The 26,471-nt window shown below is 36.2% G+C and overlaps 1 protein-coding gene across 5 annotated transcripts in view; it reads left to right on the forward strand.

The window, feature by feature from the left end:
- The window catches only part of LOC141541874 (carboxyl-terminal PDZ ligand of neuronal nitric oxide synthase protein-like), a 363,206-nt gene that overhangs the window by 248,056 nt on the left and 88,679 nt on the right, over positions 1-26,471 (forward strand). For 3 of the 5 annotated variants that reach the window (XM_074266450.1, XM_074266448.1, XM_074266452.1), the window contains one exon: positions 10,093-10,166. In XM_074266450.1, coding sequence (XP_074122551.1) covers positions 10,093-10,166 — 74 coding nt within the window. The remainder of the gene's footprint in view (positions 1-10,092; positions 10,167-26,471) is intronic. The other 2 variants (XM_074266451.1, XM_074266449.1) reach the window with 1 other exon arrangement.

Raw genomic sequence — 26,471 nt, forward strand, 5'->3', positions numbered from 1 at the left:
AATATGTAAAAAATGAATATACATGTTTACCCTATAGATAGATAGACAGACAGACAGGCAGACAGATAGCACCTCTCTGGATTGTTGGGAGGATTGCGGGAATTGAAAAAAGTTTAATAGACATAATTTCTGGATCATTTAATCATTTTAAAAATAAGGCTAACATGCTTTTTAGTAAAAAACCAGTCATTGGCAGTCTTGAATGCTAAAGACTCCCTTATGGTAGTGAGTTCACAGTTAATATGCTCTTGGAAGAGAGGTGTTCCTGAGGGAAGCAATCAACTTTGATTAGTTTATAATTAATGAGAAAACAAATATCACAATGAGATGTAGGCTTGTTCTAATAAGGGTCTTGGGTATATGACTTGGATCACCCAAGATCACCATTTGGTTAAAAAGACAACTTCCCTATCATCTCTCTGGCAAAAGGGAGTATCCACATTTTCCCAGACCTATTAGAGTATACACAATGTGCAGTAATCCACTGTCTTTGCCCATGATTTCCCACAGTCATTGATTTGTAGATAAGAAAGTAGAAAAGGGGAAAATCCTTGGTCCTAATTCAATAATGCACTATTAATACAAGAAAGAAATAATCATTTTCTCAATCAAATGATATTTGTAAAGTGCTATGCAAGTATTACAAAGTAGCACTATATAAATGCTAGTATTTATTATCATTATTCTTACATGATTGTAAAATAAGGGGAAAAAAAACATCAATGATCTTAACAATCCCAAAAACTAATCAAGAAAACATCAGTAACTATTCTTCCACATCTCAGCTTTCTCAGCTTTATGAGAATTATTTACATGCCTATCAATGGAATCTGTGCTAAAAAATATGAGATGGCAACCATGAAATTTTCATAAACAATTCTTTTCAGCAGACCTCATCTATAATACTCACCCAAATGGACTAAAAGGTACACAGAATACAAGATACATACAAATATCTGTACAATACAGATGGGGCAGAGATTCCCTATAGATGATGGGTTCCTACTGATTCTCTTGTTTATAGTTGATATTGTGTTGATTTCATTAAACTTTCCAACATTATAGGACTTTCTCAATGAGATCCATGATTAATCAAAAGAGATTGGCTTAACAATCCAAATAGAAAAGACTAAGTAGAGAAAAATTCCTATAACCCAGACTCTAATGAATAGTTCTTTGAGTTAATATATCATTGAATATCTTGGGGATAGAATCTGCAAATGGACGAAATGAATTGGACCAAGAATTGATTAAGAGAAAAAAGTCAAGTTGGATCGCATTTGAGTAATTAATTGTATAGCCTATTCTTCCGAACACAGCCTTTTTAATCCAAGGGTTCTTCCAGAGATGTATGTAACTGAAAATCTTAGGAAACTACAGTTCGTGAAGAAATGAAGCTGTGGGTTATTTATTATTTTAGGTGGAGCCTTTATTACAACAATGAATATGCAAATCTACCAGTGAAGCCAGTATTTTTTAGGTTAAAACAATTTCCAGGTCAAAACTGTTCCAATGACAATGAAATCTCTCATTCCCTGGTGGGGACAAGTAGGCCCCACCTTATTGATCTCTCTGCAAGAAGTGTCTTAAAGGTAATAAAGTCACAAAAGGAAATGAGAATAATGGAGAGATGGCCCCCAAATTCTTTTCTTTTCTTTTCCTTTCTTTTTTAAAATATTTTTTATTAATTTTATAATTATAAATTTTTGACAGTATATATGCATGAGTAATTTTTTTTATAACATTATCCCTTGTATTCATTTTTCCAGATTTTCCCCTCCCTTCCTCTACTCCCTCCCCTAGATGACAGACAATCCCATACATTTTACATGTGTTACAGTATAACCTAGATATAATATATGTGTGTAAATCCAATTTTCTTGTTGCATGTTAAGAATTGGATTCCGAAGGTATAAGTAACCTGGGTAGATAGACAGTAGTGCTAACAGTTTACATTCAATTCCCAGTGTTCCTTCTCTGGGTGTAGTTGTTTCTGTCCATCACTGATCAACTGGAAGTGAGTTGGATCTTCTTTATGTTGAAGATTTCCACTTCCATCAGAATATATCTTCATACAGTATCATTGTTGAAGTGTATAGTGATCTTCTGGTTCTGCTCATTTCACTCAGCATCAGTTGATTTAAGTCTCTCCAGGCCTCTCTGTATTCCTCCTGCTGGTCATTTCTTACAGAGCAATAATATTCCATAACCTTCATATACCATAATTTACCCAACCATTCTCCAATTGATTGGCCCCAAAATTCTAATGGTACCAATTTAACCTGCAAAGACCTTTAAAATTATAGATAAATTCTCTGGAGAGAAATGGCATAACCTAGCAAATATCTCAACATTTATATCAACCAGAATTGGGAATTATAATGTGGATGATATCACAGATTCATCAAAATTTTACCATGAGAATCCCCAATGCTTAGCATGGTACCTTACATGAAGTAGGAATTTAATCAATCTTTATTGAATTGGAATGAATTAACCCTTTATCCTCATTCCAAGGGAATTTGCTGTTAAAAAAAAAGTATAAGGTCTTTGTTTTAATCTAGTTTCACCTGACATGGACCAGAAAGACAGGATAATTGGAGAAGCTATAGCATTATCATCAACAAACTTTTCTTGTATGTCCAAAGCTGAACAGGTAGGTGGCAAAGTAGATTAAAGCACTGGGTCTAGATTTAAAAAGACTCATCTTTGTGAGTTCAAATCCAGTCTCACACATTTGCTAGCTGTGTGACCTGAGCAAGTCACTTAATGTTGTTTGCTTCAGTTTCCTCATCTGTCAAATGAATTGGGGAAAGAAATGGCAAGCTAGTCCAGTATTTCTGCCAAGAAAATCACAAATAGGGGTCATGAAGAATCAAACAGAACTGAAAAATGACTTAACAACACAGTTATGTACAAATGTCAGGATAGAATTTCGGGTATCAGGAAGAGGCCAGATGTTGACTTTTTTTTGAGGGGAAGGGAAGTGAGGTGACAACTTTGCAGCCCTTCTTAATTCACTTTCCAAATATGTGTGTGTATATATATATATATATATATATATATATATATATATATATATATATATATATATGTATATATATATATATATATATATATATATATATATATATATATATATATATATATATATATATATTTATCTACTCTACCAAAGTACAAGGCTGTCTCTCATGATTTCCATAAGAGGGATTTCTTTTGCACTGACCAAATGTAGATTCCATTGTCATTGGAACAGTTTTTGATCTGGAAATTATTTTTACCTTAAAAATACTAGTTTCACATGTAAATTTGAATATTCATTGTTGTAAGAGTAAGACCCCACCCAAAGTAATAATATTAAGTATAACTAGCATTTATCTAGATCTTTGATGTTTGCAAAATGATTTACAAATATTTTCTCATTTCATTTTAATGATAAACTTAGGTGCTGTTATTCCTATTTTACAGATGAGGAAACAGAGTAAGAGTAATTAAGTGCTTTACTCAGAGTTACACAGCTAATAAGTGTCCAAGGCTGGATTTTTTAAAACTCAGGTTTTCCTGAGTCAAGCCCCCACAATTTATCCAATCAGGTTGCTTCCTGAACTTTCAAACTAAATCTTGAAGCTTCATGGTCAGAATGCTGTTTTTCAGCTTTGTCTTCAGTTATAGTAAAATGCAGTGGAGCAAAGTTTATTATTAATAATGGAAATGGAATTTACCAAAGTTTAAATCTTAGAAGAATAGTCTTCTATAAATGAAGAACAAAAATGGTGACCAAATATCTGCAGAGAAAAGTTTTCCTAAAGCACCATTTCTTTATCATGCTCTTCTCCAAATTCAGAGGTTCTATGTTGCTTGCCATACTTCTTATATTGGCATTTAAGGCTCTTCATAATTTTGCCTTATTTTTTCCAATTTTATAGTTTTATATCCCACCCTTCCTTACCATAGATCCTCCACTCAAACTAGGCTAGTATGGTCTCACCCCCAAAAAAATAACTTGTCTCACATCACATATTTCTTCAATTCTCTGTGAACTAATGCCAACTGATAAAATTAAAATCATAGTAAATTAATTAAAGCTACATCTGGTAAATCATTGTTGCTTGTTTTCCTAATTCTGGCACATGTTATGTGTGTGTCCTAGAATACCAGAGTAGCATAGAATACCCCACGAAAGAGTGACTCAGAATATCCAGACCCTTCACCTCTGAAGTCTGTAAATCAATCATTTATGAAGTACTATTATTTGTAAAGCAGGTACCTTACTGGTTAATGGGGATACAAAGATAAAAATGAAACAGACCTTGCCCTTAAAAGGTTCCAGAAAAAAGCCTATCAGGGAGTCAGCATATGCATGTATCCAAATATCCAAATTTAATATCCAAAAATATCCAAAATTAATACAAGGTAACTGGGGAAAATGGCAGTTAGTACTTGCAGGGAAGACTTCATGTAGAGGGTGGTTCTTGAACTGAGTTTGGAAAAAAACCAAAGGATCCTAAGGGGCAAAAGTGAGGGAGAGCATTGTAGGCATGGGGAACTGCCAGTGCAAAGGACTGCAGGTGGGAAAGGAAGTAATATGTTATGTCTGAGGAGATGGGCTAAAACCAGGTTCTAGAGGGCTTTCTACACATGCACTTTTGCCATCAAGATTTTGGAGAAATCAGAAGGTAAGTATGCAAACATGCAATTGCTTTAATCATCCGGATCACTTTTTGGGGAGGAGAAAAATACAGATCCTCATTCTGGTCTTTATTGTTCTTTAAGTAGCTTGAAAATCAGTCCCTGAGAGATTTGAAACCACCTTGCCTCCAACATGGCCTTTGGTTTATATTTGTTCAGGGTCTGGCAATTTTCCCAATTAACTCTTGTTAAAAGTCTTCAAATATTGTCATTAAATGATTGAAGAGACCCAATTGAAGTCAACAGAGGAGACCACCTCCCATGGCTTTTTGATCCCTAATTAATCATGATAATAAAATTAATGTGGTATGGTCCTGAAAAATTTCTCTGAGAAATTGGAAAGGGAAAGGAAATTGAATTTATGACAGAATGGACATTACTTATGACAGATCTGTCTCAGCAGCATGAAATACTAAATTGGTAATTACCAGGATCTGGCTCTTATGCCGAGCACTATTGGGCAGACAGTTTCTGACTCATTTGTTATTCATTTGGTTTTCATTTGTGTCTGAGTCTCTGTGACCCCATTTTGGGGTTTTCTTGGTAGAAATATTGGAAGTGGTTTTCCATTTCTCTCTCCAGCCCATTTTACAGATGAGGAAACTGTGGCCATCAGGGTTAAGTGACTTGCCCAGGATCACACAGCTAGTAATTGTCTGAAACCGAATCTGGCACTTTGTGCATTACAGTGCCACCTAGTGCTCATTCCGGTTTGCAGTGTTTCTGTAAGTGATCTTGTGAAGTGGTGGGATGCTGCTCTTAGAACATCAGAATCCTGCTACTTTAATATCCGAATTTGTTCCTCAGAATTTGTAGAACTAGTGGTATAAGGAATGGAGCTTCAGGCTTAGAGTTGAGAAGATCTGACTTCAAGTCTTGCCTCTGAATTTCAGGGTTTTTGTAAGGATCAAATGAGATCTTGTAAACTGAGAAATTTGCAGATTTAAAAAATCCAGCATAAGGGTCAGTTATTTCTGATCCTCCTCTTGACACAGACTGACTGGGGGACCTATTGGTGCTGACCGAGAGATTTTCAGATTGTGAGAGGTGAAGGAAGGTTAAGATTCCACAGAACAGTTAAGTGATCAATAGAAGCATTGAACCAACAAGCAATCGGGGAGACCTGGGAAGGCAAGATGGATTCAGAAAGTCTTGTGGTTTTGAGGAAATCACAAAATTAAGATAAAGCCAATCCAGCCCAAACTAGTTGGGGTCAATGACCTGACTTGACTAAATCACTATTGCATCTGCTTAACAGGCTAATTGAATATTAAACACCCCCCCCCCCCAGAGGAGGAGTTTTCCTCCATTCTTGAACATGGTATTTAAGACAAGGGAGGGGGGAACATGTTTTCTGATTCTGTCATAAAGCCTCCATGAGGTCTGATCCAGGGCTCAGCACAGTTCCTGGCACACAGTAAGTGCTTAATAAATGTTTATTGAATGACAGACTGTTGGACCCAATATGTCAACCCATTTTCTTCAGATCTTATTGAGTTTGGTGATTTTATAGTATTATTTCCATGGTTATTTATGTTAGTAATAATAACCACTGCCATTATATAGGCACTAAGATTTACAAAGCACTTTACCTACATCCTCTCAATTAATTTTCTCATTGTTTTCATTTTTTCCCCTTGCTCGCACTATTTTGTATAATGCATGCTTCTCTGAATTCCTCATACTTGTCACTTTTTGCAGCACAATAGCTGCATTCCCTTACATCCATATATCACAATTTGTTCCACCATTTTCCAGGGGAAGGATGCCCACTTTTTTTTGCTACCAACTAGTTAGCTTTAAACCACACTCATTTGTATTAAGATGCACCATGCCAGGACTCTCAGCTGTTCTTGAAAGACATTTTGCACCCCCATGTCTGTTGCCTGGGAGAAGGAGATAGCTTTTTGTATCCCCATCAGTTTTAGTCTTGTTCTGATGTACTTTACTTAATCCTCATCTGCCATGAAGCATGGAGATCTTGTCAAGCTGTATTAATATGGCCTCGCTCTGATTTTTTAAGAAGTCCCCTCTGCTGTCAGGCATACCAAATGATAAAGCGTCCATACTGATAGCAGAATTGCTGACATTTTCCAAGAGAGAGAGAGGAAGTGTGCCTGCATAGGATATTCCTTTATATTTAGGACACTGAAAAAAATTAAAATGCTGTAGAGATTTCAATGATTCTACTAGTATTTCCATCTGGTGCTAAGTTATGGAGAGTCAGATTTGGCAGAGTATATTGAAGAATTTTTTGATGGTGAGAGCTTTCAGGATATAGAACCTGAGGAGGTTCTGAGTTTTCCAACAGCACTATCCAGCAGCCTCTAAGTAATTATTCGTCCAGGATTACTGTAGTGTAATGAGGATTCCTCTATCAGGCAGGAGGTTAGAATAAATACTTTCTTAGATTCTGTCTAGTTTAAAGATTCTATGATCTCCTGGAAAAAAAATTAATAAGAAATCCGATTATAGTATCATTCCCCCCAATTTCCCAGATCCTCTTTGCCTATAAGATTCTGATAACTGCGCCTCACCTAGTTATTGACCAAACTGTAAGAGACTTCTGTATAAGAGACTCCTAGCTTTCCTACTTCCTATCTCTATGACCGTGAATCAATCTCTCTGGGCTTTGGTTTTCTTGTGTATGAGAAAGATGAGCTAAATGATAAATTTGAGTTTCTGATCAATCCTTCAAAACGTGTTCCATGTGATAGTCAGTGTGTTTCAGAGATAATAGGTATTGTAGGTAGTCCTTTGGTTCCAGGGCTAGGCTTCTTATCACTGCACTATTCTGTCCAATGGCCTTCCAGATATTTCATACCAGATGTAGTGGAAGGAGCATTTGATTTAGAACCAGAAAACATGAATTCAAATGAGGATTCTGCTCCTTATATTTGTGTGATCTTATATCATAGGAGTCACTTCCTCCTTCTCCCCACCACTCCCCCGTTCCCAACTCATTTTTTCTTGCCCATGAAACAAGAGGATTTTGATATAGAATCTTTAAGGTTCTTTCTGGCTTCAAATTGTTTATCCCCTTTTATTCCTCTGTAGGGGATAGGTAAGGTGCTTATGAGAAAATAAACTAACATGACTTTTGTGGAATTATATCCGTCTGAACACTTGTTAGAGATGATCTTCTATATTTCAATCCTCTTGATTTGTCTTTGCCATAAAAGGTGAGGGGATGCAGATAAAAATGGAAGAGGATGAGAGAAGTGATTTTAAAGTAACACTCCAAGTCAGAGACTAAATTTTCCTGTTTATAGCCCTGTAAATCTAAAACTTAAACCAACCCAACAAACTACCTACTTTCAGATAATTGAGGCAAGAGTGACATATCCACTGTATGGAAAATTTCTTGGTCAGTTTGTATACAGAGTAGGCAAAACAAAATGTAATAAAGCTCAATCAATTTTCATGATGAGAAAGAACAGGTCATCTTAGAGTTCCCTAGAATAAAAGGAAGTAAGCAGCATGCAACTATTGCAGAGATGTTTAGTGCAATCCAACAAGCACCTATGGTGTGCAGGGAGGCATACAGTTGGCGATTTTTAAAATAGTAAATAAAATCATCTTGTAAAGAAATAAAACCAATTTTGCTTAGCTCCAGAGGCAAAACTATGAGAGATGCCAAGAATCTCATTTCAGCTAAATGTAAGAAAACTATCTCTATGATTGAGGCTGTTCCAATAATTTTGTGATGAGGAGAGCCATCTGTACCCAGAGAGAGGACTGTGGGAACTGAGTGTGGACCGCAATATAGCATTCTCATTCTTTTAGTTGTTGTTTCCTTGCATTTTGTTTTCTTTATCATTTTTTTTTCTTTTTGGTCTGGTTTTTCTTGTACAGCAAGATAATTGTATATATATGTATACATATATTGGATTTCACATATTTTAACATGTTTAACATATATTAGATTATTTGCCATCTAAGGGAGAAGAGTGGGGCAAAGGAAGGAAAAATTTGGAACACAGGGTTTTGCGGGGGTCATTGTTAAAAAAGAATATTCCATGCATATGTTTTGAAAATAAAAAGCTTTAATTAAAAAAAAAGAAAACTATCTCTAAAAGTTAAGAGTTTCTTTTCAACAATGAGATAATTGAGGCCAGTTCCAATGATCTTATGATAAAGAAAGCCATCTACATTCAGAGAGAGAACTGTGGGAACTGAGTGTGGACCACAACATAGCATTTTCACTCTTTTTCTTGGTAACTTGCTTTTGTTTTCTTTCTCATTTTTTTTCCTTTTTGATCTGATTTTTCTTGTGCAGCATGATAACTGTATAAATGTGTATATGTATATTGGATTTAATTATATACTTTTAATATGTTTAACATGTATTGGATTATTTGCCATCTAGGGGGAGGGAGGGAAAATTTGGAATACAAGGTTTTGCAAGGATCAGTAGTGAAAAATTATTCATGCATATGTTTTGAAAATAAAAAGGAAATAACAATAAAAAAGTCATTTTAAAAAAGGGAAAAACAAGTTAAGAATTTTCCAGAAGTGAAGTGGGTTATTGTGGGAAGTGGTGGGTTCCCTCTCAATGCAATGTAATGATAGGGCAAGGAGATGGCACACTGGAGGATTTGAATTCATATCTAGCCTCAGATACATAATAGCTGTGTAAAAAAGCCCTCAAACAAAACTAAACCCAAGTGATTCCTTGTTAAGTTTGTTCTAAAGGATATTCACATTCAGTTATATATTGGACAGGTTGATTTCCAAAATCCTTTACCATGATTCTATGAAATGAAACTTTCTTGTGATCCTCTTTGTAGTTCTTCAGAGTTTTTGTTTTTGTTTTTGTTTTTCCCTTCTTCCACTTCATTTGTTAGGAACCCTTAGTTTGCATGTTTACATAAGAATGTAACTGGGGTGTTCTTTTATCTCAAATGCAGATTTTTTTTTTTTTTTTTAAGAATGGAAGGTCTCTTTTGGCCCATTGAATTCCCAAAACCTTTTCCATTGCCTCCCAGAAGCTACTCTCACTTTTGTTTCTTTCTTTTTCCTTTAGTGCTTCCTTTAGTGCTCCGATATATATATGTATCCTATATATTTGTGCATGTGTGCATGAATATAATTACATATGCATGTGTGCATCATTTTGGCTAGTCCACTCTAACCTAGATTTCAAGATTGTCCATAGTCCCTGGAGGCATCCCCATCCATTTTTTTGCCCCCAGCATTCTGGAGAGGCTCTCTCCTGACATGCTTGAAGGAAAATGATTAGACCAGGTATTTGACACTTGGCACTTTCCCTTCCTGGGTAATTAATTAACTCAAGAGACCTTAGAGGGAATGGGGGTTGAATATAGTTGATGCATTTCTGTCTTAACCTGCCTACTGGTTCTGTAGCTGAGGATAACGCCTTAATTTATTCATTTACAGCTTCTTTTATTGCAGAAAAAGGAGTGGACCTGGGATGAGAGCAAGATGCTGGTGATGCAAGACCCCATCTACCGGTAAGAATGCCCTGTGTGCCAATGGAACCCAATTCCTTGGCATGGGAAGCATAAGCAGTGTGCAGAGTAGCCCATTGCATCACTTCACATTGCTTCCACTATTTATCCTTCCTGAATTCTATTCATTCTTCTGGATGTCTTTCCAACTGAAAGTAAAAAGAGGAGATTCCACTTTATCACATAGTCAAGAGAGAAGGACCATTCTTGTCATTAGGTGAATTGATCCATCTAAATTCCATAAGTAGAAAGATATGAGAGTCTCTCCAGTCCATGCCTCTGTCTCAAATTCACATTATCTTTTTTTACTTGATTACTACAAGAATACTATGTCATGGAGTATGCTAGGTGTTGGGGATAAGCTTCTGCTCCCAAAGTTTACAATCTTAGAAGTAAAGTAACTAAAATATAAGTTAAAATATATAGGAAAGCTCAAGGATGAGTGGTGTAATGAGTGGTGAGTACATTTGAAAAGAAGAAGATAACTTATTTGAGTTATTCAAGGCAGGCAGATACCTGCTCTGAACTTTAAAGAAGAGGTCAAGTAGAGGGAAGATAGTCAGAAAGCATCTCAGAGTGGAGGGAAGGGTAACAGGCATAAATGACTTTCAGGTTTGAAAGGGCAAACCACTAGGAAAAGGAAAGTGTTCTGCTGGAACATGAATTATAAGGAGGGAAATAGCATGTGATTGCATTGGAAAGGCAAATGGAAGTCAATTGTAGAGGACCTCAAATGCTAGCCTAAGGGATTTGTATTATTTTGAGTAGGCAATGGGGGACAACTAAACTGGAAAAAAACAAACAGAGAAATGATATCGTCAGCTCCATGTATCAGGAGGATTATTTTGGAAAAAGTGTTAAGAATGAATGGGATACTTTTTTGCAGAGATATGGACCATTATGTATACGTTGTTGGACTTGGTTAGTATGTTGGCTTATTTGCTAAGACCCCCTTTTAAAATTCTTTGTTATAAGATATGACTCTGAGAGAGTAAGAGAACAGGATATATTAGGAAGAATACAAAAAAACATTTAAATTAGACAATTAAAAAATAGGCATAAAAGAGAAAATGCTGAAAATCAAAGGAGAAGTAGATCATTTGGATAAACAGACTAGGGAGTTGTTTCTTTGATAAGACTAACAAAATTTTAAAACCTCCATGTGAAAAAATATTCTTATTTGATGTTTCGAATAAAAAATAAGATTTTCAAGATATACTGTTTACTAACCAATATATAAGAATAGAGAATATTTCCTGGAAGATACACAAAGTATATGAACATTAAACTGCTTAAGAGGAGATATGACACGTATAACAACCATATGAAAGAACATTCTAAGTCATGAATAGAAAGAGAGATGAGAATTAAAACATCTCTGAAGTTATGTCTCACTTTTGCTCTCAGAAAACTGGCAAAGATGACAAAAATGGCAAGAATTTATAATAGAGGGCTTGAGGAAAGACAGGCACACTAATGCATTGTTAATTAAAGCTCTAGTTTGATATAACCATTCTAGAAAACACCTTGAAATTATATAAACTGACCAATATATCCATAGATAAGAACTGGTTGAAGCTTGTTGGAGAAGTTAGGCTAGATGTGAAACTTCTGGAAATCATTCGTACAGAGATTATCGTGGAAGCCTTGGGAGTAAACATCTTGGTATAATAGAAAGTCATGAGACCTAGATTCATAGCTGGGTAACCATAGGCAAATGAATCATTTAACTTCTCTAATCTCATTTTTTTTTGTCTTCAAAAAAAGGATATTAGTCATATATGACTTTCCTATAGAATTGTCAGAAAGAGAACACTGTGAATTTTAAGGGGACTATTTATATATGAGTTTTTATTTTGATGGGTTTCAATTTGTTTCTTTTGGAGTTTATTCTCTCCTTTGCACTTTGGAAATTATCATTGGTAAGAAATTAAAGGTTGAGGGGCAGCTAGGTGACACAGTGGGTAGAGCACCAGCCTTGAATTCAGGAGGACCTGAGTTCAAATCTAGTCTCAGATACTTAACACTTCCTAGCTGTATTATGCTAGTCAAGTCACTTAACCCCAGCCTCAGTGGGAAAAAAAAAACAACAACAAGAAGAAGAAAGTAAAGGTTGAAACAAAAATTAAGTCATTCTGGCATCAAATGGTGTCACCGTGTGCTGCCACTTTTTTTTTTTTTTTTTTCCTAATTTTACTTCTTGAGAGACCCTTGTTCTTTCTCTGTTGATCAGTAAAAGAATGAGAAATTTTGTTTAGGCCGTTTCTAGGAACTTTATGATCCATGGGATAATAATGACAGAAAAGCAAAGAACATTTTTGACCAAAAAAACAAAAGGAATGTAATCTAAAGTTCCCAATGGCACACTGAGTTTGCTTTCCATCAATACAGAAAATTTAGAGCTAGATGTGGGTTAGTTTAAATCTAGTTTGGAAGGTAAAATATTCTCCGGATATCCAGGAAGTCCCTAGAATAGGCCTGATTAATAGGACATTGTTTAGCATATAGTAGGTGTTCAATAAACATTTGCTACATAAATTAATGTCCAAGGAACTATTGTTTTAAGTTATTATCTGGGAGTCAGCAGCTATTTGCTTTCCTTAGCTGCCTAGCTGACTCTTAGTTTAGTTTTGAGTAAATTAGAGACATACTGTCTAGATGTCAAGTAATGTCCAGTTTTTAAAGCAAATATTCTTTTTTATTGAATATTTGAGTTTTTACCATATGAAAATTTCAAGTCAAATGTTAAAACCAAGCAACTGGATTTTAAAACAAGCATGCAAATTAATAAAGTCCAGCTTTCTGTGAATTATCTAGGGATCAATGGACTGATTCTCTGAATAATGGTATTTGGAGATTTTTGTCTCCATATGTCAGGCTGCCCCAAGAAATTTCATCCTCAAAATCTTCACATTCAGGATGTTCAGAAGAGCATCAAGACTTCCTAATGGAGGGAGGCAGGAGGTCAGGACCACAGCTTTCCCACAATTCAGCCCTGAAATTGAACATCACCAATGGGAAAGAAAATCGTCTTTACTTAAGGAAGAAGTCTGGAAAGTAGGCTATCCTGATTTTTCTCAGTAATTCCAAGAGGCATGCATTTTTTCTGCAATCAGATAATTTTCTGGTTTTTGGAATAAAAATTATCTTGTTCCCCTTATCCATGCCTCGAGGTAGAGCCCAGGGCAGTGGCAGAAGTGGTGGCTAGCTGGGAGGTTTTTAGAGCTCTGAGGAAGGTTTTTACTCATGTACAATATGGTACTAAGGAGTCAGCTGTGAGTAAGGGTTCCTGAAAGGCAAGAAGCATAGGGATAGGTTGTATATATTCATTCATTAATGGAAGAACAAGCCTGATTATTTAATAGAAGGGGAAATCCCAGAGGTAAACAGGCAGGTTGTAAAAGTAACACAGTGTGTGCTTTGACTGAGCATTATTCATCCAGTCAATAGGGATTGAGGGCATTGGTAGAACCAGTCAGTGAAGGATGAATCTAAGAGTTCAGTAAACAGGTGAAGAGAAAAATTCTTGGGTATCAGCCAAAAATTTATCATTTGTCATTTTCAAGTGATTTAAGAGTCTCTGCTCTTTTTTAAACCTAAATATGCAGGGCTAGGGGTAGCTAATCCTGGAGTCAGGAAGACTTATTTTCTGAGTTCAATTCCTACCTCAGATACTTGCTATGTGACTGGGCAAGTCACTTAACTCCACCTCAGTTTCCTCATCTGTAAAATGAGCAGGAAAAGGAAATGCATTCTGTATTTCTAACACAAAACCCCCAAATGGGGTAATGAAGAATCAGACATAACTTAAAAGAATGATCAAGAAACAACTACAAGAAGGGCTAGCCTAATCTCCTTGATCATTAGATGAGTTACTGATATGTCTTCCTTATCACCCTATTGCCTCCTAAATGGGAGGAAACTATGTTCAGATGATGGTGGACAAAGGGTGATTTTGGAGACTTTTTTCCCCATTCAAATTTACTGTTACTTCATATGTTTGATATATGAACCCAAATCACTCATTTTTCTAGATATCATATTGGTCTTTGGATTCTGACAGCAGCTTAACATTAGAATTTACCATTCATTCTTCAATTGAATATAAATGTCCACTGTATGTATTTGGTTGTGGAAACCCTCTGTTCTAAAGAAGTCTGCAGTTCTTATGAGAAAGACAAGACTGATATATGTGAAGTGATTAAACATGAAAGAACTTGAGAATAACCCAAGGTAATACACAATAAAGAACTGAAAAGAATGTAATTAAGAAATTTGTAAGAGGCTACTATTGTACTAAAAAATGATAAATATGATGAATTCAGAGAAGCTTGGGAAAACATATAAGCTTATGCAAAATATAGTGAACAGATCCAAGAAAACTGTATTTACAACGTTGAATTTGAATGTTAAACAATTAAAATGACTTCATTTTGCCCCAAAGGAAAGAGGTGAGAAGATACCTCTCTCTCTCCTCCTCCCCCTCCTCTACCTTTTCTTACCTAGATGCAGAATGATTCATATAATGTCAGACTTTAGTTTTGCTGCAATTTTTCTGCCTTCTTTGTATAAGGGCTGGCTCTTTGGGAAGAGGGAGGATCCTTTTAGAAATGGAGATGTTACAAAAATAAAAAGTAATAAAGTATTTTTTAAAGTGGCATGGAAGATATATTATGACTTTGGATGGCTAGAGAAAAAGGAAAGGGTGTCATAAGAAGAGATGAAGTAGAAAAAAAGCAAGATGATTGTAGGAGAAAATGACTTGCTCAATTGGACTATAACAGAGGACATATGTTATGCATTTTGTAAATGTTGAATGATTAAGTGAGTCATGGAAATTAAAGATGAATAAAATAGAAGCAAATTTTCGAGGGCCTTGAATCCCAGATGAAGCAGTTTAAATTTAATCAATAGCCCCAGAGAGCCTTTGTTAGACTTCTAAATAAGGAAAAGGCACGATAGAAGTGATCTAGATATATTCATGGAACATCATTGTGTGGGAGAAACTCTTGGGTAAAAAGGTAGAAAGACCAGTTTGAGGCTATTGAAGTAATCCAGGCTAATATAATAAGGCTTTGGACAGATTAGAATGCAGGAGGAGTGAACCCAAGAGATATTTCAAAGAAAGAATGAATAGGATTTAGTGATTCATGGGGTTAGAAAAGAAGGAGGAGTTAAAGATGCTTCATAGTTTCTGAGGCTAGGCGGTAGAAAAAGAGTGGTGATGTTATTTTTAACAAATAAAGTAAGATTTGGAATATAACCTCCCTAAAAGGAAAGGAGTTCAGTTTTAAATATATTGAACTTGAGATGATCATGGGATGTTCAATATGTCTTGTTAAATGTTCAAAACTGAATATGGTATTAGAGAGAGGCTGAGGGGTTAAATTTGGAGGTGTGATTAATCATCATATAATAGGGCATGGTTCAAGGTATGAGATTAGTGAGAGAGAGGCTGAATGGAAAAGCACAAAGTTGGCACTGATCTTGGAAAGAATATTGAGCATGGAGTTGGGAGAGATAGCTTTGTTCATATCCTAGCCTCTGACATTTATTAGCCCTGTGATCTTGTACCTTTTGGAACCTCAATTTCCTTATCTATAGTAAGCACAGAATGACATCTGTAGCACCAGCCTCAAAAGACTTATCAAGTGAGATAATTTTTATAGGTGACTACTTAGGAAGATGGAGCAATAACCCTAAGGCTACCCGGCCTTGGGAGTACTGTAGTTCACAAACAATGCTGGCGGTCAGATAACAGTCTGTTGGTCAGAAATAACAGTTTCTGATACAATAATGATATACATACCACCACTCCTCAGTAAAGTCTCTAAGCCACAAAATTAGCATATCAGTGACATGAAGCACCTGATCTCTCTTATCTTTTCCCTGTAAATTTATCTTCTTGATCCTGGCTCTTTGCTAAATTCTTTTTTTTTTTTTTTCCCCAACAAAAGCATATCATTTTAAAAAGGTTTTTAAATAGTATTTCCTTCCCAAAATAGATGTCAAAGCAATTTTTAGCATTCATTTTTACAAGATTTGGAGTTCTAAATCTTTCTCTCTCTCTCTTCTCCCCTTCCAAAAATGGTAGACAATTTGATATAGGCTATACATGTGTTATCTTTTTTATATTCTATTATATATATATGTATATATATATATATATTACATATTTCTATATTAGCCATAGTTATGAAAGGAGCAACATAACAAAAAACATGTGAAAAAGACTAAAGTGAAAATAAGATTTGATCTTCATTGAGTCCATCAGTTCCTTATCTAAAGGTGGATAGCATTTTCCTTTATTAGTGCTTTGCACTTGTCTTGTATCATTGTATTGTTGAGAAAAGCAGTCATTCACACTTGATCATCACATAATGCTGCTAATATTGTGTATATTGTTTTCATGGTTCTGCTCATTTCACTTTGATTCAGTTCATTCAAGTCCTTCCAAGTTTTTCTTAAATCTGCATGCTCACCATTTCTTATTGCACAATAGTATTGCATTCATATATCAAGTTAGTTCAGCCATTCTACAATTGACAGAAATCTTATTATTTTCCTTTTTTTGCCATATTAGCCAACCTAATAGGTTTGAAATGGTACCTCAGTTATTTTAATTTGCATTTCTCTAATCAAAAGTGATTTACAGCACTTTTTTATGGGGACTTAAGATTAATCACTTTATTTTTTTTAAGCTTTTTATTTTCAAAATACATGCACAGATCATTTTTCAACGTTGACCCTTAAATAGCCTTGTGTTTCAGATTTTCCTCTTTCCCCTTCCCCCTTCCCCTGTCTTTACTAAATTCTTTTAGAACTTAACCCGCTTGGTATTACAATTATAATAAACTTTGCCCTTTGACTTGGAGATGGAACCAAGCCTGCGAATTCTTTTGAGATACCTTGTGACACTGGTCTGGAACCCCAATATTTTTGAAGTCTCCTTTGAAACCCAACATTGGCATACTGAAAACCTTGAGCTGCTGTATCAGTGTTAACTGTTCTTATTATCTTAAAACTCCAGTCACATTTAGTAGAAAGAGAGAGGGAGTATTACCATCAATGGAGAGTGCTACAGCAACATGCATTTATTATTAAAAAGCTTACTGCTGTGAACGCTTAACAGAAACAGAATCAGGAAAAGAATTAGGGTCTTATGATGTTATAGAAGCTAAAGCTGGAGGATTTTGAAAAAAATTATATTTTCCATTTCTTCAATTAGATGTAAAAACAATTTTTAACATTTTTTTAAAATTTTGAGTTCCAAATTTGCTTTCTCCTTCCCCTTCATGGAGAAGGAGAAGGACTCTTTGGGATAGTGGAGGAGAAATGACAATATTACCTAAATGAATGAATCCAGATTGATAAGAATAAAAACTGAGGAAAAAACCCTATCACTGACACCAAGGAAATTTTTTGGTGACTAGATATAAAGGCATCTAAGTGAAATAATAGATAATGACAGGCAAAGAGTTAAGAAGGCTGGAGTTTGAATCCTGACAGGTTGGTTCTGGAATCAGGACGATTTTCTATGGAATCTGATCTCAGATGCAAACTAGCTGTATGACCCTGGGTGAGTCACCTACCTCAATTTTTCCAACTAGAAGTTAGGGATCATCATTATACCCATTTCTCAGAGTTGTTGAGAGGATCATATTGGAGTTGATATTTGTAAATAACTTAGCACAGGGTCCGGTATAAAGAAGGTGCTTAATAAATGTCTATTTCCTCCTCTCATATACTCACTAAGCAAATCATTAACTTCTGTCTGCCCCCGTTATTTTTCCAAATAATAACATCTACCTCACTTAGTTTTTATGCAAATGAGATAATATATTTAAAGGTTTTTGCAAAATTGAAAGCATTAAATAATGCTAGCTTCTACCATTGATTATAAAGTATTAATAATAAGAGTGCTTAGGACAAAAGCTGAGGAATTTAATGATAAAATTAGCTAGGAAGGACATGGAGACAGTTAAATGTGTCCATGAAAGGAAGAGATCATCTACTTTAATCCTCTAATTTTATAAATGGAAAAAAGGAATCACTGAAGAGATATGTAGGGACCTGCATCTTTGAGAACAAAGTACAAATAATAATCTCTGTGAGCATTAGTTGTGGAGGACCTCAGAATTTATCCAGGCTAATCCCTCATTTTATAGATAAGAAAACCTAGTAGAGGAGAACTTAAGAAGGTGAGACTTTTTGCCCCTAGGTCAGTGTTTAATATGAAGTGGCCCAAGCCTGAAATAAATCCTGTGGGGAGCTGGAAAGGATTCAGACCTTTGGACCTGTGGGCCAATTATAATCACTGTGCTAATGAGGAAACTGTTGTTCACCTGAACAAGCTACAAGTACAGGACCTGTAGGTGTTTGTGGGAACTAGTGAGCTTAGTTTGGAGGGCAGTCTTTAAGATCTTGGTGATAGGATTTGGAGAGAGGCTTTACCTTATTTGGAAAGGACAGCCAGGTCAACTGTAGAGAAGTTTGTTATTTTTTAAGGGAGGAAATACTTAACACAATTAAACACAGAATTGCTTCCATGAAGAATAAAGTGTTGAATTTTTAAAAATATATATTTATTGAGCATAAGAATTATGCTGAACACAAGATGAGAATTGGGATTAGACTTGGGTCTAATAACAAGCAGCTGCTGTCCAAGTAAGTGAAGGGAAGAAGGTGAGTGATAGGATATAAAGTTTGGGACTGGTAGATAGCACAAGGAGCAAAAGTGTTGACCATGGAATTCTCAGAGAGCACATTACAAAATCTGCCTTAACCTTCCATAAGACCCAGACAAAGAGCAAGACTTCTGCTCCTTCTATGTTTATCCATCTCTGAGAGGCGGTGTGACATAGCAGTTGGAGAGCCATCCTTGAAACCAGAAGACCTGGCCTCCAGTGACCTTTGATTTGTGACCAGGTATATTAGACAAGAAAAGTCACAAGCTCTTGTCACTCTGGACAACTCTCCTTAAGATTCTAGAAGTTGCAGAGCTGGTGACTACCTGCATTGGTAGAAAAAGGCTCCTTTTCCAGGGTTCCTTAGATCGGTGGAATCATAGACATTGCTCCCCATCCCACCTTTCCAGAAGCCCACATCCTTCACCCTAATTCTGGATTTTCTTACCTTGCATTGTCGCCGTGCTCTGGAGAGAGCCTCAAATATAAAACATAGGGTGTAAAAAGAGCAGAGATGGACACAAATCTTGCAGCTGAAAGTGGCAACTTTCAGATTTACTCCAGAATGATAGCTGAAGCTGAAGGAATCCCCCTGCCTCCCAGTTCAGCATAGTCTTTTGGGTCAGTATCTGTCACTGAAAGAAATAAGTCTGAATTCATGTTCTTCTTCCCCTCCCCACCTGGCTGATGTTCCTAAGCTTTCCTCCACAGCCTGGGCAATTAATTAATTGGCAATTAAGGCTATCTGCCTATATCCAGAAATCTTCCTCCTGGAAAATAGCCATCCTCTACAGCCATGCACAATGCTTCAAGTTTACCTGATACCTTTATTCAACATCATGAGCAACCTCTTCTATCTGCACCTGATGGATGGGAGAACCTGAAGGGGAAAAGCACATAGGGGCATAAAAGTATGAAATCTTAGGGCTAGAAGTTCAAATGTGTGTAGCATTTTACATTTTAAAAAATGATCTTAAAAACTCACACTCTGTCTCCTCCTCTCAGCCCATTTGCCATAACCCAGTGGGCCGTGGCCCACGGGCCCTAGTTTGAGAACCCCTGGTCTAAAGCTTATAATACCCCATTGCTTTCCACCAATATTATAGCCATAATCTTTTTTTTTCTTAAAGAGAGATATAGATGAAATAGAAAGATAAAAGCCTGAAATAAGGACAATGGCCTACACCAGAGTTCTACTGTATTGACTAATGGTACCCAGGAGATGACCTTGTGTTCCCTAAGTTGAAGCCAGACAAGCATAAGCTGGAGAGGGTTTCAGTACAGATCCAGCAATGAACAGGATGTCTTGACCATCTGAAAGTCTATCCTGTGAGACTGGAGAGCTTCATTCCCAGAAGGTTGCTCACGCAACTCTTTGCACACACCAGGCATTTAATATATGCTTGCTGATTAATTGATTGACATAATAAAGAGCAGAGCCATCAACAAAACTTTAGTTTGGGGGAGAAAAGTAGGAGGGGAATGGAAATGGAGAATATTTCACAACAGGAAGCACAGACAGCTGTCAGAATGATTAAACTGAGCCAATGTGGCAGGTCCCACAGGACTTAGCCTGAGAGAGCATTTTTAATACTTATAATGATAGAAGATCCAATTAGGTTAAAATAGAAAACCTCATATGCATAATTAAACATTGTCTACAAGCAGGTAATAATTACACAGTAGAAGAGAGAAAGGGGTGGGAGGGGATTGTCAAGCACATTGGTCCAACAGACCAAAAGACAGTTTGGTACCAATAAAAAAGCATCGTTCTTGGAGATACAGGATTCAAATTCCAGCTCTGCCACTTACAGCCTGTGTGTCTTTAGCAAGCCCTTTAACTTCTCTGGGACTCAATTTACTCGTCTGTTAAATGAGAGAGTTGGCTCTTGTCAGTTCTAAACCTGTTTAAACCTATGAGCCTTTGAGACATGAATGAATTCTAATATAAACCCAGCAAAGAGTTTGATGTTTTGTGATGTTGCACTTTTCTCCATCTGAAAAGAATAGTAATTGTGGTTCCCATAACTGATGCTTATCAGACTGTTTAGAAAGTCTCTTGAGAGGAGAATGCAGTGCAAAGTAATATGGATATACTCACTTGATTGGCTCTGCTAATGTAATACAGACTCACAGAACCTGTGTCCCGGAGGGCATTGTTCCAATCTATATCTGAAAAAGAAACCTCTTTTATAACAGTGATGTGTGACCTTCAGATCTTTCTTGGAAGCCTCTAGAGAGGGAGCATACACTTCCTGATTCAACCATTCTACTTTTGAAAATCTCTGGGGGTTAATCACCCTCATCCCTAACACACCCTTCAGTGGCCCCATTGGCTGCTTCCCATGGGTGAAGAGTACCTGCTCTCAGAGGGATGCTAACCCTCACACGAGTACTCTGATGGAGATGCTAGAACCCCACTCCATTCAGACCTTTCGATTGACTGTCCTCACAATCAGGGATCATATGCCCTGTTATTGTTCCTCAAGCTTCTCCGGCTCTTACTACCTACCTTGCTGCTTTCCATGATAACATTCCCTGACTTTTCTGGCAGACAACAATTGAACATAAACAGGAGTCTACTTCTATTGGTTATCTCCCCTAAGTAGAATGTAAACTCCTTGAGGACAGGAAGTACTCTAATTTTTTATTTGTATTCCCCATGCTTAGCATATAATGAGTCTTTTATAATTTTTTCCCACTACAGTGAATGTTCATTCTTTTAAAAGCCCTAGATCTGACTTTTAGCCATCTTTCTCCCATCTACACTATATTTATTAATCGAAGACTTTAGTTTTATCTCTACTAAATTTCATCTTATTAAATTCAGCCAATCCATTTTCATCTGTTGATCTTTTTGAATGTTGACTTTTGCATTCCATATGTTAGCTAGCCCTTCTAACTTTAGTTCATATACAAATATATTAGCATGCTATTTCTGCCTTTATCTGAGTCAATAATAAAAACGTTTTAGCAGCAAAACCAAGGACAGATTAAAAAAATACTCCATTGAAGAAATCCTTTCAAGTTGTTATTGAACTCTTCATTACTATTCTGGTCATAGTTACAGTCACTTTAGTATTGTATTCTAGATTTTTGCCAGGAATTAAATCAGATCACTAGCCTATAGTTTACAGACTCTCTGCTGTACATTTTAAAAATTTAAGTTAGCATATTTGCCATTTTGTAATCCTGTGGCACATCTCCTGTTCTTCATCATTTTCAAAGACCACTCTTGATATGTGATTTCAGCATTTGAGTCCTCAAAATTCTGAGGATGTACTTGTTATAAGCCTGATGACTTGAACTTTTCAAGAGCAGTTAGGCAGTCTTAAAATATTCATAGGTTCTAATTGGTATTGGGTTTCAACTCCTTTATTTTTTCACTTTTGTTCTTGTCCTCTCTATTCCAAAGAACATCGTCCTTGGTGGACAAAGCAAAAACAGATTAAGAATTGCGCAGTTCTCTCTGCCTTTTCTCCGTCATCCAGCAGTATTATTGGTTCACACATAGCAATATCCTGATTTGTATCTTGCCACTGGACCCAGTTTTGGAGGAAGAAGTAAGATTAATGATTTTTCACAATCCTCCCTCACTTAAATTCAGTTCACTTGCATGTCATAGCATCATCTGCCTGATGTCATAGTCCTCTTTGAGAACCAAAGATAAACAATAATAACTACAACAACCCAGCAAAGATCCAATGTCTTCTTTTATCCTCCATTTCCCCCCAATATAGCAATAAAAAGCTTTCTTCCTCAACTTCAGAGGTTTTCTATTCTTTACACTGTTCCTACATGTTCTTGCAATCATATTCCATTAATTTGCCTTGCTTTTTCTTTCCCTGTCTTTTTAAAAAATTTGTTAGCTGAAAAATTTTCTGTGCTTTTTAGACAGCTCCTCCTTTTCTATTTCATTAGAATTGTTTCTGTTTATTCAGAATTTCATCTTTGATGCCTTCCTATTCATCATGGGCTAACTTCCCTTGTAGAATTGTCTGTGAGATCCTACCAATCTCCCCCCCCCCCCAATCTTGGCAAGTCCTTCTTCAAATATCCAAGGCATATATATCCGAATCAGCCTGGATTTATTCTTCTCAGATCTTCTAAGGCAAAATGGTTTCCCACTCAAACGCTGATTTCCTTCTTATTGAGGAGAATCTAAGTGCAGAATAACAATCCCTCTCCTTGGTTTCTTCACTTTTTGTTAAGTGAAATTTCATTAAGCTAAGGCAAAAAATGAAAAAATGAATGAGATGCTCTACTTTTGGCAGAGAGAGAGAGAGAGAGAGAGAGAGAGAGAGAGAGAGAGAGAGAGAGAGAGAGAGAGAGAGAGTGAGAGAGTTCAACAGAAGTCTGAATAATTAAAACTCTCCAACTCTATTGTATTAATTCTCTGTACCAGATTTAGGATTTATTACCCTCGTTCTCTCCAGATAATCTATAGTGACATGTGGTAATGATATAGTCTAATATTTCTCCTCTTCATTGTTCTTTAAACTGCTCCTTTCTTCTAATACCAAAATTTCTCACATGAGTATATCTCAATATACTTAATATAATATGCTTCTATCCTTTTAGCTTTTATTTTTTATTTTGAATACAGTGTATTTATTGAAAGCTTTACTTCAATCATTAGTCCCATCTTATCAAATATTAGTGATAACTATGAAATCATATTTGCCCCCTGAATTGGTATCTTTAATTAAACTTCATTGTTACCTATATTTTCTGCCTGTGCATATTTTGTATCTGAGGCCATAGGTTTTATTGATAGCCTCATTCTTCCATTTTTACTCCTGTGAACTTATGTATATCTCAATTGCTATTCTTCCTCTACTATAGATACTATTTCTAATTTAATGAATATGAATATATATATATATATGTTTGCCTCAGTTTCCTCATATGTAAAATGCGACAGATATGGAAATGGCAAATCACTCCAATATCTCTGCCAAGAAAACCCCAGGTGGGGTTATGAAGAATCAGGTATTGTTGGACAACAACAAGAAGAATAATTATATTCTTACAAGTCCTTGTTAAATATATTCCATCTCTGGCCCAGGGCTTGTCCTTTCTATATCATATAATAAATTATTACTAGACTCTGTCCTTGGTATGTATATTATCCATATTGGCACAAATTGTTATGATGTCATCATGGGAGTTAAAGTTAGAGAAGACTGTACAAATCATTTAAAACACTTGAGTGTAATAACAATAGCAACAGATTCCAATTTCTGATTTTGGACCCCAACTTTGCTAGTATAACTGGGCAAGTTAACTTCATTGGTCTGCCATTTTCTCTTCTACAAAGTAGGGAGCTCTGTTGAGATGATTGTTAGGCAAGTCAAAATCTGAGATTTAGTTGAACTTTTTCATTTATGAATAAGGAAATTGAGGGGATAAGTTGTCACACAGGTTACTACCTGTGCGATAGAACCTTAGTAGGTTCTACCTATATAAAAATACATTATAATGTAATATAATATAAATAGTATATAAGTAGAATATAGGTTTGTAATATAATATAAATAATATATAGTAGAAACTAACGTTTGAACTTTGATCATGTGATTCCCAAAACAACGTTCTTTCTACTTTCCCACATTACATTTCATTTGTATCATTGAACATAGTTAGTGTTTGAACCCCAGGTTCTCTGGTTCCAAAGCCAGGAGTCTTTTCTGTTTCAACTAGAGGCAGTACCTTTAAGACAACATCTTTGAAATAAAGACAAATATTAGAGAGATATAGGTATACACATATACATATCTATATAAACATATAATAATTATATAAATTTCTTTCATTCAAATATATTGTTTAGTCATTTTCCACTCATGTCTGACTCTTTGGGACCCCTTTGGGGGTTTTCTTGGGGGATATTGGAGTGGTTTGTTTTTTCCTTCCCCAAAGAAAGGTAACCAGGATTAATTGATTTGTGCAGGGTCACCCAGCTAGTTAAGTGTCAGAGGCTGGATTTGAATGAGTCCTCCTGATCTTAGGCTCCGTGTTCTATCACTATAACACCTAGTTTTCTGCATCTCACCCTTCTCCTCTCTTCCCACCTTTTCATCCCCAATGTACGTTGTGAATATTAGTTTAAAAGAGTGGCCAAGAGCTGGCTGCATAGGCAGTCCTGAGCTGCTCTTTTTGGAGTCAAGGTGAGTCTAAATTAGGTGCCTGCCCTTCAGAGGGGAGCCAAAAAAGCTAATGAGATCTCTTGCTGCATTAATGGAGGCACACAATGTCCATGATGAAGGAGGTAATAGCCCTGTTGTATTCTGCTGTGATCAGACCATGTTCTAAAAACCAGGTCACCAAAAATCTATTGAAAATGAATTCTGGAAAAAAATCACTACTGTCAAATATTTGAAGTGTCATTATGTGGAACAGGAAATTAACTGTTTTTTTTTTCTTGTCTCAAAAGGCAGAACTGGCATAATAGGTCACAGTTGCAAGGCAATAGAGTAAACTTCTTCCAGGGAAGGGCTACAAGATATTTTGGGTTGCCCACGATGGAATGGGCTGCTTCTGTAGCTAGTGAATTCTCTGATACTAAGGATATCCAAGTGGCAGCATTTAATGGATGACCATTTTGGGGGGATATTGTAGAGTCTATTCATACTTCATTTAGGGACTTTTCATTTAGATGAACTCTCAGGTGTCTTCAAATTCTCAAATTCTATCATGCTTACCATATAGCCTGATAGGGTAGCTATCATGAACACAAATAATTACACTGAAAAATTCCATAAAATCTAGGGAAATTGAGTTAAAAGCAAGGGAAATAATTTGCTTAGACTTACTCAGTGATTCATTGGTAGAGACCTGAGTATGAACCAAGCTCTTCCTGTTTTTTGATCTGCCTCTGAAAATACACCCTCCTTTCTCCAGTTGGCTTGGCTCCCCTGTCGTCTTCCCCCAGACCTTGTTCTTTTGAGCTCTCTATTACTGAAGGCCTCATTATCCCATTTTGTGGGTCATCCAGCCCTCTGACTTATTTTGCCTCATCTTCCTTGCTGTCAGCCTCTTGGCTCCGATTCTTCCTAATTCATGAGCACTGAAAGTAAGTGGAGGAAATGAAGGTACATTAAGTGGTAAATCTGTTCATTTTGCTTCTTGCTAATAGCTCTGGCCAAATTTTTTTCAAGGCAGAGTAAAAGAGAGAAGGGAACGGGGAATAGTAGAAGGGCAACTGTTGAATGGACAAAATGAGGTTTATCTAGAGAACCTCATTTATCTGTGAGTGCTGGGTTTCCCATTAGCATAAAATTTCAAGATGGATATGGTCATTTGTTGCGAATAGGGTACATTATTAGACCATCATCTTTCAGAGGAGCAGACTGACCTTCCAAACGAGGGCCAGTGGTCTAATACAATGCAGTAGCAGCTCCTATCTATTTTCTTTTTCTTTCTTTTTTTAAGAAAAGGGGGAGAGGAGAATCACAAGGAAAAAGGTTTCTCTTGGCAGGAGCACATGAGCCCAAATTTTCCAATTGCCTTTGCTTAGAGATGGAAGGACAAAGATCCAAGGAAGCAATTGACCTTGTCACACTGATGAAGATGGATTTAACAAGCTAAATTCAAAGTAAAAACCATAACTGCTGATGAA

Source organism: Sminthopsis crassicaudata, chromosome 4 (genome assembly GCF_048593235.1).
Source record: "Sminthopsis crassicaudata isolate SCR6 chromosome 4, ASM4859323v1, whole genome shotgun sequence".
In the NCBI taxonomy this organism is placed as follows: Eukaryota; Metazoa; Chordata; class Mammalia; order Dasyuromorphia; family Dasyuridae; genus Sminthopsis; species Sminthopsis crassicaudata.